Consider the following 12,945-nt stretch of genomic DNA (forward strand, 5'->3'; position numbering starts at 1 on the left):
TAGTGAGGTTTAGCAGTATGCATAATGAGCGTCGAAGAACAATGAGCTTCATAGTCAGCGATGAGAGAGGTCAGATCCCCCGAAAGCAATACATCGTGTACTATCGAGCTATAGATATACCTACAAGATCCACCCTACACCTACTCACCCCTGATCCTAGACTCCTGCTCAGCCTCCCTTTCGTCCTGCTCGGCCCTCTCAACCTCCTCTTCAAGCCTAATCCTGCCTTCTCTCTCCCTAGTTCTTTGCCAGGCCACTCCAGCGACAAGAGCGATAGGATGAAGCACCAGGCAGATGATGAGTGTGACGAGCAGTGGAGTGGGTTTGGGCAATGCTGTGGTAGGTAAAGTAGGGTTCGATCGGGGTGAAGAGAACAGTAAAGTGAACAAGAGGTAGATACTCGCTGTGGTGAGGAGGCTAAGAAGGTACAGCGGAACGTTAGCTTTTTGGGATGTTCGTAGATATCGCGTTACTTACTATAATCGCTTGATGCCGGCCCATACCGCCGCTACGACGTTGACACCTGCGACCGCCCCTACAGCTTGCCAGGTGTATTTCTCCCTAGCAGTTTCCTCTTTGATGAACCATCCCAAAGCGACGAACCCATTGTGTAGCCAATCAAGCTCGAAAAGAATAGCAAGGAACATGGTCATTGGGGCGTGAATGAAGATAGCGTCGATGGGTCTTTTGAGCGTGACCGGGTAGTAGAGTAGGGTGACATGGATTGACAAGCTACCGATGAAGGTGTTAGCGTAATGGCGCTCATGGGTGGAGGAGGGAGACGTACAGTATAAGCACATTGATGAGGAGGACAATCTCCGCTCCCCAGAAGAATTGGAGGGTCTAGCAGGACTACAGGTTCAGCATTGGTACCAATAATCAGCGAAGCAAAGACGACTTACAAAGAATACGGCCCATGTAGCTTGTAGCCAGTTTGAAATTGCGAATCGAAGTCCGACACCGTGGATGAGGGTTTCCTAAGATCATTGTTCAGTCTAGCCATACAATTGATTGTCTAAATCATGGACATAGTATCGTCGTTATATCACTAACCTTGGTCACATCCTTTCTCACGAGCAAGAGAACCAAGCAGAAACCGACTGTCACCCGCGATGAATGTCAGCTTCCGTTCTGCAGATCTGCCTCTTGCATGACTTACCTTGTAGTAGATACAATAGAGCCCAGTAGATCCCCACCATCGTAGCATTTGGCGATAATAGAGTAGGAAACAAGGCGTTGATACCGGCTGTTAATTCGACGTAGATGGAATCAGGATCGATGACCTTCCAGTCATTGTGACTGCAGAAAACTCACACAATCCAGGCTTGATTGCCAAAGCACATACTATATTCGCACCCATTGCCACCAGTACTATCCAAATGACACGTATCGTCAGTCTACCATCTTACTCCATTGCGAATGATAAAACCGACTCACCGGATATGGGAATGGCGATCTGAAGCCTTACCAACTTCATCGATTCTCTAAATTGAGAAGGGGTGATGATCTCATCCGGAGCTGCATCGTAGCTTGACATGGTGGTGAATGATTCTCGTCGGTGTAACGATGGAGGGTGTTACGGTGATGATCTAGTATAAGGGGATGAGACGTGGATATGAGTTAGAGATGGATGTTCATGTTGATCCTCACCTCATCCAGTTCACTCCACCAAGCCTCATGACGTAATGTCGATGAATATCTTGTTTTGTAATCATGTATTAGGTTTTTATTTGGTTCCGCTAATCAAACATGTCCAAGCTTTGTAGTGACGATAAGTAAGCGATCATGCTGGATCGCTGAATGCACTCTTCACGATATATATGATCTTACCTCTCATCGTAGGAGATGAAACCATTTGTCTGCATATCGTATGGTAAAGGTAGCCTCGCATCCATTTGACCGAGAGGATTTTGATTGAGAGTGTTTGAAGGATCTTCGGATCACCCTTTGTGCTGTGTGGTTCATGGAGTGTGGAAGGTTGAACGATGCACTGACCGTGTGTATATTGACTGACATCAGAAACCCACCATTCACCCTGGAGACAAGGGCGTGTATACGTGTATCTCAAGAATTACTATCCTTCTCTCCCATCACATCTCTATATTCTATCCCTCATACTCATATACATATATTATTGACCTCCAGCTACAAAGTACGACCATCAGCATGTCATCAGACGACGAATACGAAGAATCTTACGAGGAGGAGCGAGAAGAAGAACGATCAGAAGCATCTGAGAGTTCAAGCTCCGATACAGCATCTGACGAAGATCAAGGATCATCCCACTCTGGGTCCGAGTCAGGTTCAGCCTCAGGCTCGGGAGAAGAAGAATATAGAGAAGCGTATGAGGACGAAAAATCAGCAGGAGGAGTAACTGCTGGAGGATATAGGTATGGTGGTGGTAGTCATCGATCCCATTCAGAATCTGGAGACAAAGAGAAAAAGGAGAAGATCGTTAAAGGTGTGAGCTCTATATTTAAGAAGCTCAAAGAGACTAGAGAGGAGGATAAGAACAAAGAGGATAACGATGAGAGGTCTGCTGGAGAACAGTGAGTTTATGCGATTACGAACAGAGAAATTATATCCTTAGAGGTCAGTCGCTGAAACATGATCATACGTCAGCTATACCTCGGGTGGCGAGTACCAAGCGACTGGTGTCGAAGGTTCTTTTGGAGCTATGTGAGTGTATTCATGCCTTGTAATATTATTAATGTAGCTCATGGTGGTTGTGCTAGGAACCTCAATGAACCTGGACAAGGTGAATACCCCTATGGAGGAGCTGAACATTACGGAGGATATGATCAACAACCGCAACAATATGGTTACGGTGCACCTCAACAACAATTTGGGGGATACGACCGGAACTATAACCAAGCTTATCCAGGTGCTGAGTGGGTTATGCAACGCATCTTCACTTGTGACAAACGCCGATGCTGACTTATCGTGAATTGTAGATATCGACAAGGTGCCGACCAATACAGCCATGTTCCACCTCCTGGTCCTCCTCCTCAGAACTACTATCCAACGTAACTACATCCTCGTCAAACGGTATAATGTTGAACAGTGATCTGATATGCGATGATATCTCTCGTAGTGGAGCGGGATATGTCCCTCAACATGAATATCAAGCACCCCAACCACCTTATGGCAATCAATACAGAGGTCCAGACGATGGTCAACCGCATCAACAACACTATGGACCTACTTTCACTGATCCTCAGACTGGAGAGGTCGCTCAGGCGTTCTTCGAGTATTCGAGATGTAAGTTTATTCATCACCTACCTCAGCTATCGTACTAATCAAATCATGAACATGATGTGTAGGTAATGGTACCAGAAAGGCATTACTTGTGAGTGTTCCATCTCCCAGCAGAATATCTTCTTACTAAAGTCATCCACGTTTCTTCTCAGATCGGTATCAACTACTTTGGTACTTCTGGAGAATTGGCAGGATGTATCAACGACGCTCATAACGTTCAGAAGTTCATTTGCGAGCGATTCGGCTACAGACCTGCTGATATCGTCATGCTCACTGACGATACGAACGATCCAAGGACTCTACCTACAAGAGAAAATATCATCAAGGGAATGAGATGGTTGGTCGAAGGTGCACAAAGGGATGATGCGCTGTTCTTGCATTAGTAGGTGTGGCCCCAAGACGACCGTAGGTTACCGTTTGTTTATTGATAGGAATGATACGTGATAGCTCCGGACATGGTACTCAGACAGAAGATCTCGACGGTGATGAAGGTGATGACGATGATGAGGGTAAGTTCGGATATCCACTGACTCGGAATATGAGTATAGTGATAAGCTCATTTGGGTATGGATACATAGCTATCTGTCCACTCGATTATGAGACCGCCGGTTTGATCGTTGATGACGACAGTGAGCTGCCCACCTCTCATTTCTCTTTTCATAGATCGTAGCAGAGCAGCTAACATTTCCCCTTCACCACAGTGTAAGCTGTTCGATCCCCGTTCCCGACAAACATCAGTCCAGCTATAACATCTAATGATCATGTTTGCGATGACTTAGCCACGAACTCGTCGTCAAACCTCTTCCTGCTGGATGTAGACTCACCGCGATCTTCGACTCCTGCCACTCTGGAACAGTAATGGACCTACCATATGTTGTGAGTTTGATCTTCTACCACATAGTACTCATGTGCGCTTCTTGGAATCAGGTGACAACTGATCTTTTATGTTCGTCCAGTACTCCACCGAAGGTACGATCAAAGAACCTGACCTCCTATCCGAAGCGAAAGAAGGATTACTCGGTGCAGGAATGGACATCCTCCGAGGTGATGCAGGAGGGATCATGGCGAATCTTTTTGGAGCTGCCAAAGATGTATTTGACGCGAAGAGATCTCACGAGAAGACTAAGAAGACTAGGACTAGTCCTGCGGATGTGATTCAGTGGGCTGGATGCAAAGACAATCAAACGGTGAGTATTGTACGGTGCTCACTGTCATATCAGCAAATCTGATTCACTGAGCTATGGCTAATATTTGACTCTGAATATTATTTAGAGTGCAGATACTCAAGAAGAAGGTAAAGCGACAGGAGCGATGTCCTATGTAAGTTATCATACCACTTTCTTCCTCGTTGCTACGAACTTGACATATCCTCGTGGTGTCATAGGCTTTCATCGCTGCGTTGACCAAATACCCCAATCAAAGTTATCAACAACTCCTGACTAGTATCAGGGAAGAAATGAAAGGTAGATATACCCAGAAACCACAATTATCAGCTTGTCATCGTGAGTCATTTATCGAGGCCATCAGGAGGCATTTTTAGCTGACAAGTAGATCTTCCATGTCCCCTTGTGATAATCCTTGAATGTAGCTATCGATACGGAACTACAATTTGTAGCTTGATCGTATGACCCGGGAGGATGATGAGAACGATGCTTGGAGAAGGTATCTGGTGGATTAGGTTGAACTTCATCTCTGATTCTTTAGCATGATGTGTAAATAAGTGAATCACAACAAACGAAAATGACTGGTCTGATGTGTATATACATGATCATGCTCAGATGAAGAGGAATGCAGTGGATGTTTTGTGTAGATGCCAAAACGCATGCAGTTCAAGAGATCCTAGTACTACCAAATAATCATTAAATGTCGTTAAGCAAGAGCAAGAGCAAGAACCAAAAAACAAGAAGAGGCCAAATCAAGAAAGACCAAACAAAAGCAAAAGTCCTTATATACAAATTACAACTAATCATCTCCTCTTACTTTCTATCTGCGGCTAAGTTTTATCAACGTCCTCAACAGCGATTGTTCCCTCCTCACCATCTTCATTCTCCTCCTCCCCCTGTTCACCTTCTTCAACAGGGATAACTCGTCTGACTGTACTTCTAGCTACGGGAGTTTCCAGTATCTGCGTAGAGGTAAGTCCAATGTCAGTATATCACATCCAGCTGAATCGATCTCATGAATGTCCATGTCTCATGTCCCAAAACTTCTTCGTCGAACCGTTAAAAGTCAATCAAATGTCAAATTGCAACCATTACTCACCTCTTTTCTTAATTCTTCACCACTTACATCTTCCTTCTCTTCACCTAACGTGTCATCCCCTTCGTCCACCACACCAAGTTTACTTCCTTTTCTGAAAATCTCACCTTCCTCCTCTACCCAAGCTCTACTAGCTTTTTCGGTCGGACTAGTCAAGTCATCCAAGAAATCTTGGTCTGCTTCCTGTGAATTGACAGGTAATAATCCAGTAGAAGGTGAAGCTTCATTCTCCTGTTTCTCAAATATCCCTTCTTCCTGGTCTGCATCTTCTGATCTTTCAATGGCTATCGAACCTAAACCCAATCCAGAATTCGAATTCGAGGTCAAATTCAACTTTGTGATAGGCGTCACATTCCTACTTCCCCCACTAGTGATAGTGGTGGATTTAGTCGGAGTTGCATTATTAGAAGTGAAGGACTTCTCATCAATCTCTTCAGGATCAGAATCATTATCCGAATCACCGATTGAGAAATTAGGACTTGATATTTCGGTAGATGAAATTCGCATATGTCGACGTTGATGTTGTGGGTACAATCTCGCCGGTGATCCTGTCGATGCGGATGTGGGTGTGGAAGTGCGTTGAGGTAAAGGTGATTGTTCGTATGTGGGGATGATCTGAGAAGGTAGTAGCAATCTTGGCGGTGGGTTGAATTTCCTTCCATTGGAAATGATATTCTCCAATTCATCATTGAGCGATAACAATCTTTCTAGATCTACTCCATCAGAATTAATCGACGGATCTTGAATCTGTTCGATCAACCGTTCTTTCAATACTTTAGCTCGTTCATATAACATCGAGAACTCATCTCGAGGCAATTGATCAGGTTCCCATGTCCATCCATTCTTGTTTCTAGCAGTGTTATAAACCTTTCCTGCAGCATACCATCTGGTCAAATCTCTAATCACATCTTCAGCGACTTTTTGAATTCGATCCGGTTTAAGTGTATAGACGTATTCCCTAGCTTGACCTTGAGGGGATTGCATGATCTCCAATCTTTTCCTTTCTTTTTCCAATTCATCCAATTCTTTTATCTGTTTGACCAAATTGGACTTCTTGATAGGTTCCCAAATAACCTCTTGTTTATGCCTTTGCACCTTGACCTTGTTACTTTCACCTGATACCGATTCAGCAGCCAATTCGGTATTCCTTATACAGAGCTGTAAGATATTCTGGCTCAGTTCCGATAGGTCTTCATCATTTGATCGTACAGTCAAATCAAGACATCTAATCAATTTGTTCGATTTCAGCCCAACGCTAATGGCCAAGATACCGGCAGTTTCTATGAGAGGATTGTCGGTGAGGTCGAGATGCAAGAGTGATTTCGATTCAGGTAAGAATTCAGCTAACGAGATGGCTCCCTCGGTAGTTAGACCTGTATCAGATAAAAACAATCTTTTGAGCGATGTGTTGACTGTGAATGTGGTTCTCAGAGATGAGATCCCGGCCATGGAAGGCCCACAACATGGATTGGAGCTGAGATCTAACGTTTCGAGAGTAGAGTTGTATTTTAACGCTTCAGCCAGAGCGACTAGGCCGGAGGGTCCGATTTGATTATCACTTAGGTTGAGTACTTTGAGAGTTCGATTTCGTTTGAGTACTTGAGCGATATAGTTGACACCGTTCTTGAGAGAATCCAAGACTCGTGAGCTTACCTTTGTCACACACCCAGAAACATGAACTCACCTTGATCTCATTCGACTTCAGGTCCAGCGTCAACAGCCTTCCAATCCTCTCTATCCCATCTAGAGCTCTCACACTCCGCTGCAAAGCCATGCTCGCGCCTCCCAGATCGGCATTCGATGTTTTACCCTCCGGGCTGGTGAAGTTGCCTGCGTCTTGCATGGTAGAATTACCTCCCGCAGGCATAACAAGGGGATCCTTCGGAGGAGGAGGTGGCCTGTAGCCCTCTGGAACAGTCCGAGATGTCACACCTCCCGTAGCTGATGATACGACTAGTGGTATCGGTGGCAGATCTCGCTCGTCATCTGGTAGAGCAGGTTGAGGCTTTCTGACTCTAGCGGAGTAGGGTAATGGCGTAGGTGTTGACGGTGCAGCGTCGACCGGTAGGAGCAAAGGTGATTGGGCGGAAGGCGTAGATGATAATCCAGGTGATAAGGATGACATGGTCAAAGCTGAATCGGGGTAATCACGAATCATCAGAGCTAGCGCAACTGCACCGAGAGGTCCGATCCTATTACGACGGAGGGAGATGTTCTTGAGATCGGAGTTGCGGACTCCTTGGGCTGGCAACATACGGTCAGTCAGGTATTAGGTCTCGAAGAGAGATATGCAAAGACTCGCTCACCAAGAGTCTCCATGACATTTGCTCTCAGCCCACATCCATCTAGACGCAGCGTCTGGACCGCAGCAGGTGTACTACTCTGATCATTTTCTTTAAGCAACGGAGCAGGCGGTATGAAGCTGCCATAGGCGTCCGTGGAGGGTTTCTCGACATCTCCGTTCTCCTGCCTCGCTCCAGCTTGTTCGGTCTCAGCGATCTGTGATGGATCGGATTGACTTGGGTCTGGAGAGACACCATTCTCAGGCGGAGCTTTGATCTGAGCGGATGTGAGAGCTTGAACTAGGTACTCGATACCTTTCTTGTCCCAGGTTGTCTCTGACAGATCGATATAGCGAAGTGATCGTGCCTATATCATAGATCCACGACATCAGCAAGCGTTGCCCGATGATTGATGGATATTTCAGGTTTTTTTTTTGAAACAGACTGGAGATTTCCTCGTCTAGCCAAGTGCTCTAATCAAACACCTTGACTCACCCTCTTCAAGAAGACAGCCAACAACCTCCACCCTCCCACTTTAATCTTCTTATTCCCCGCCAAACTCAGATTAGGTAAAGTTCCAGATATCAACAAAGCATGCAAGATAGGTTTCAAGCTATCTTCAGTTTCTAACAGCCCATTCTCCAACTTCAATTCCATCAACCCCCATTCTGCAGATAGAACGTCTGCGAACGATTCAGCAGAGTAGCGAGTGAAGGGGACATCTAGAGTGTTGGGACTGCCTGGTGGGAGGGTTATGCCGATTGTGGTGTGGTCGACGGGACGAAGGATTATGTGGATATGACGGATTTTAGGGGGAGGCGGAATTGTCTGGTGAAAAATTTAAAATAGATCAGTACGAGCTGAACAAGTTAGGATGGGATCAAGCTCACCTCCAAGGCTCTGACTATCCCCACTCTCGGCCTCTCTTCTCTCCCTCTACATGCACTTTCGTATAGCGTGACCAGCCGCTGCGAGGTCCAGTACTGCGGTCCGCAGCTTGACGATAAGAGTGATCTGTGGTTGGATTCGATCTGATAGCATGTCGCGATATGCATCAGCTGTTGTATCACCACATGAAGTATTGAATATTTGACTATGGTCCGCACTTGACAGTGCGATACGTGTCCGCAGAATCCCACTCACCCTCTTCCTATCCTCTATTACCTTCGCTGACCATGGCTCTGCCTGTGAGCTGATAGGATACGTTATGCTAAGGCTGGGCAAAACGAAAGTCGCTCTTTTCAAGGGTTGTTTCTGCCTACTCTTCTCTGATAATATCACATTTGCATTTCCCGCTTGTCCATGGATGATCATTGGTGATCCCGTTTCAGGTAGAGATATACTTCTTGAAGGTAATGGTGAACCTTGACTCGTAGAATTGACATTGACGGGGGAAGGTACGGGTACGAATCTACTTAGACCCAGTCCAGCTAGTCTTCCTGATATAGATGCCAATGTCCCACCTCCAGCTCCAGGGGCAGAAGAGGTAGCTTGGAGATTAGCAGAGCTTGGTCCCGCGCCGGAGCTAGAACCTGAGCTTGGACCAGCGCCAGTTTCCTCTGTCGGATCGAATAGCCTCGAAGTCGTCCCGACAGCTGTATTGACTGCTCCTCCTACTATATCCCTTAACCTGTTACCTAATGTAGGTTTGGCAGGCGGTGGGGGCGGTTTGAGGATCCCTTTGGTAGGTGGTTTAGGACGTCGCTTGGCGGGTGAAGCGGCTGACACGGTCGTGCTGGGCGCAGCGAGGGAGAAAGAAGATGCAATCTGAGGGGCTGTGATAGGGGAAGTAGGAGTGATGGGTGGTGGGGAGGATACTATCGCAGATTGGGTTGATGTACTTGACTTTATGGGTTGAGAAGGTTGATCCGGGTGATCGGTCTTTAAATCGGATTCATGTGATATCTCATCTTTCTTCGTCTCGTCTTTGGTGGTCGGTGTGATCTCCTTGTCTGTCGGAGTGGTTTCCGACATGCTGCAGTGTGAGTGTGCGAGGTGTGAGTTGAGATACAAGGCTATGAATACAGATTGGGTGTAGATTGGATGAGTGAGAGTGACCGCAGACCACCCACCACCATGGTGATGACGCGTGGGTTGAGGTAGATGGTTTAGGCGCATGAGGATGGCAGAGGACAGTCGAGAGATGTTAGGCACGTGGTTTTGTTATTTTGAAATTGAAAATTACGTCTGCATATCCCGAGAGAGTAGTAGTAGTTCAACTCAACAACATTCATCCGTGTTTTACCATATCATCACAGCATCATACAACATCCACTATAGTATCATACCTCACTGCAAGCATCTCTGACCGGATAACTGGGATATATAATCAGTCAGAAGGGAGACCCCCCACACAGCTCAGCAAGGATCGTTACCCTACCGACATTCCTCAACAGGCCTTCCTTTCTGTCATTCACACTGGACATGACAACCAACCTGTACGCCGTAGCAGGTCCATCCAAACCATCATCCATCGTATCGACCGTATCGTCCACTTCACCCAAATCTGAACCTCCCTCACCACTCAGATCCATCAACCCTCTGCCTACCATATCAACCGCAACGAATACGGGTGTATCAAAACCGGGTATGAGTCTAGATGAGAATGGCGAAGTACTCAAGGTACCTGCGTTCCTGAATAAGCTGTATACGATGGTCAGTGATGAGTCGGTGAACGATTTGATATATTGGGCGGATAATGGGGATAGTTTCTTTGGTGAGTGGTGTGCTTGAGTATTATCGGGATGTGTAGAGGGGGGATTTAGTAGATAGTCGGGTCAGTGCTGATTCTCGTTCTCACTCTAGTACCGAATGCTGAGCAGTTTGGACGAGAGTTGCTGCCTAGATGGTTCAAGCATTCCAACTTTTCGAGTTTTGTGAGACAACTGAATATGTGAGTGAGCATATATGCATAATTGACGAATTACGCTAATACCAGTGTCAACAGGTATGGTTTCCGTAAGTTGACATGCTAGTCATTAGACAAAACCCAACTAATCCACCTTTACACCTGCAGATAAAGTACCACACCTCCAGTCTGGCGCCTTGAAGAATGAGACTCCCGTCGAACTTTGGGAATTCGCCAATCCATTCTTCAAACGTGGTCAACCCGACCTACTCGTCAAGGTAACTCGTAAGAACAACCGACCAGGCAATCCGACACCAGCACCTTCGACCGGTTCTGGATCACTCAACACTCGTTCTGCCACCCAGGCCGCTGCTGCTGCTTCTACATCCACACCGACCGCCCCTCAAGGTAAATACCTGATCACCGATGGGTCAGTCGAGGGCGAGGCGAATCAATTGGTCGGACCTTCCGGACAGGTATTAGATATCAACGCTATTCATTCTGGTATAGCTGCTATCAGACAGACTCAAGCTACAATAGGAGCGGATTTGAGGAAATTACAAGCGTCCAACGAAGCGTTGTGGAGACAAGCTTATGAGACTCAGGAGAAACAGAGGAAACATGGTGAAACTATCGATCTGATCGTTTCGTTCCTTGAACAGTTGTTTGGGACTCAGGGAGAAGGACTGAAAGGTTTGAAGGAAGCTATGAAACGAGGTGGTTTGGGTCGACCTAGAGAGGATAGTAATTCGGAAGAAAATGTAACGGGAAGTGCGAAGAAGAGGAAAAGGTTGGGACTAGATAGGATGATTCAGAGTGGTCCGGTGGAAGAGGAAGATGACGATGATAGATTGGTTGAGATTGGGTCGAGTGAGTGGGCATTTCACCATATTCCGGAAATATAATTTACCTGCACAGTAGATGCTGACCTTCATGGAATAATATAGCCTACTCGATGCCATCTCTCAAACGAGCGGCTACGACCCCCGAATCATGGTCATCTTCCGCTCAGCGATTCACCACTCTCCCCACCGAAGATGATTCCTCGACACCTACTGGAACCTCCAGAGCGGCTTCGAAGGGACTTACACCCGGAGCGGAACAGACATTAGGAACGAACCATCTGTCCCCCTTATCCGATACCGACCACTTACTCCCCAACGATAACAACGCACTTGCTCGTTACAACGCTCCCATCCCTCAATACAACCAACAACTCAACCTCAATCCTACTTCATCTCAACCCCTTCTCTCGCCTACATCGGCAGAAGCCGCAGCTTCAGCATACAACCTCGATCCGTCATTATTGCAGACTACCATCGGGTCTTTGATCCAATCTCCAGCAGCTGCTCAGATGTTTTTGAACTCGCTAAACAATTCCGTCCAAGGTCAAGCACTTCAGTCGACTAAACCCGCACCAACACCTACACCTCAGCAGGCGAATTATCCAACTACTGGAGATACCTCATTAGATCCGACATTAGCCTTGTTCTCCCCGTTACCCAACCAAGATAGCTTGATGCAGAATACGAATGATCTGATGAAATCGTATCAAGATGCTGTAGGTGTTAATGGAGGGGTAGATCAATTACAGGAGAGTATAGATTCGTTGGTGCGTTCGATGGGATTGGATCTGCCCAATGGAACGAACAATGGTCTGGACCCGTTACCTGTCAACCATAACATGAATAATGCAGATAGTACTGGTGCGGGAGTGGGCGAACAGTTGATTGACCCGGATTTCAACGTCGATGAGTTCCTGGAACATCTAGCTAAGAGTGATGAAGATCCTACGGTGTTGAATGGTGGTGCTGGAGTAGGAACGGGGAATGGTATTTAGATCGTAGTTTACAAGGTTGGGTTGTAAAGCCTTCAGATATGGTTTTGGGATTCCCCATTAAGGACTTGTGTATCTTATAGAACGTATGCAAATACAGGTGTACATGTTACCTCTTAACCCTTTTTTCTGATCTGTTACGTTAAAGTTGTTCTTGATCCCTGAGATCGCCAACTGAAAATCTTGCTGTTTCCCGTCATCGTCGTCATGGAGGGTTATGTTATACGTTGTTATACCTTATGTGATACCTCGCAGAAGGTGCAAAGTGAAGCAAAGCAACTACCGCAGCAGCGCAGTGATACATTTGCATCTGTTTATATGTTATATCTTCCAATTGCTATTGCTATGTGCATCTGTTTTCACCTGTTCGTTCATTTGTATCACCAAATGATATGCGCAGTCATCGTAGCAGCAGTCTAAACTTAGCATGTCTCACCATTGATATCCGAGTTCCTTACCAC

At 46.3% G+C, this 12,945-nt stretch overlaps 4 protein-coding genes across 4 annotated transcripts; 2 read left to right on the top strand and 2 right to left on the bottom strand.

Moving 5' to 3' along the window:
* Positions 1 to 140: 140 nt before the first annotated feature.
* On the bottom strand, positions 141 to 1,537 carry L199_008656 (uncharacterized protein; the record flags this gene model as incomplete). Its single annotated transcript, XM_064894335.1, has 8 exons — positions 141 to 417; positions 478 to 732; positions 788 to 843; positions 903 to 977; positions 1,054 to 1,100; positions 1,160 to 1,246; positions 1,315 to 1,371; positions 1,438 to 1,537. 8 exons carry the CDS (start codon positions 1,535 to 1,537, stop codon positions 141 to 143), a joined length of 954 nt encoding a protein of 317 aa, XP_064750407.1.
* A 629-nt stretch (positions 1,538 to 2,166) lies between these two features.
* Positions 2,167 to 4,878, top strand: L199_008657 (uncharacterized protein; the record flags this gene model as incomplete). Its single annotated transcript, XM_064894336.1, has 14 exons — positions 2,167 to 2,549; positions 2,623 to 2,679; positions 2,736 to 2,891; positions 2,955 to 3,026; positions 3,095 to 3,261; positions 3,324 to 3,349; positions 3,411 to 3,640; positions 3,706 to 3,767; positions 3,837 to 3,924; positions 4,038 to 4,134; positions 4,215 to 4,445; positions 4,531 to 4,578; positions 4,643 to 4,760; positions 4,847 to 4,878. 14 exons carry the CDS (start codon positions 2,167 to 2,169, stop codon positions 4,876 to 4,878), a joined length of 1,767 nt encoding a protein of 588 aa, XP_064750408.1.
* Positions 4,879 to 5,251: 373 nt separating this feature from the next.
* Positions 5,252 to 9,773, bottom strand: L199_008658 (uncharacterized protein; the record flags this gene model as incomplete). The annotated part of the gene is made up of 7 exons (XM_064894337.1): positions 5,252 to 5,383; positions 5,521 to 7,140; positions 7,202 to 7,761; positions 7,824 to 8,166; positions 8,295 to 8,627; positions 8,690 to 8,830; positions 8,943 to 9,773. The coding sequence occupies 7 exons, from the start codon at positions 9,771 to 9,773 to the stop codon at positions 5,252 to 5,254; spliced, it is 3,960 nt and encodes a 1,319-aa protein (XP_064750409.1).
* A 450-nt stretch (positions 9,774 to 10,223) lies between these two features.
* L199_008659 (uncharacterized protein) lies at positions 10,224 to 12,487 on the top strand (the record flags this gene model as incomplete). The annotated part of the gene is made up of 5 exons (XM_064894338.1): positions 10,224 to 10,515; positions 10,605 to 10,692; positions 10,747 to 10,757; positions 10,816 to 11,517; positions 11,595 to 12,487. 5 exons carry the CDS (start codon positions 10,224 to 10,226, stop codon positions 12,485 to 12,487), a joined length of 1,986 nt encoding a protein of 661 aa, XP_064750410.1.
* Between the last annotated feature and the right edge of the window lie 458 nt (positions 12,488 to 12,945).

The sequence above is a fragment of the Kwoniella botswanensis genome, chromosome 3, assembly GCF_036426115.1.
Source record: "Kwoniella botswanensis chromosome 3, complete sequence".
Classification (NCBI taxonomy): domain Eukaryota; kingdom Fungi; phylum Basidiomycota; class Tremellomycetes; order Tremellales; family Cryptococcaceae; genus Kwoniella; species Kwoniella botswanensis.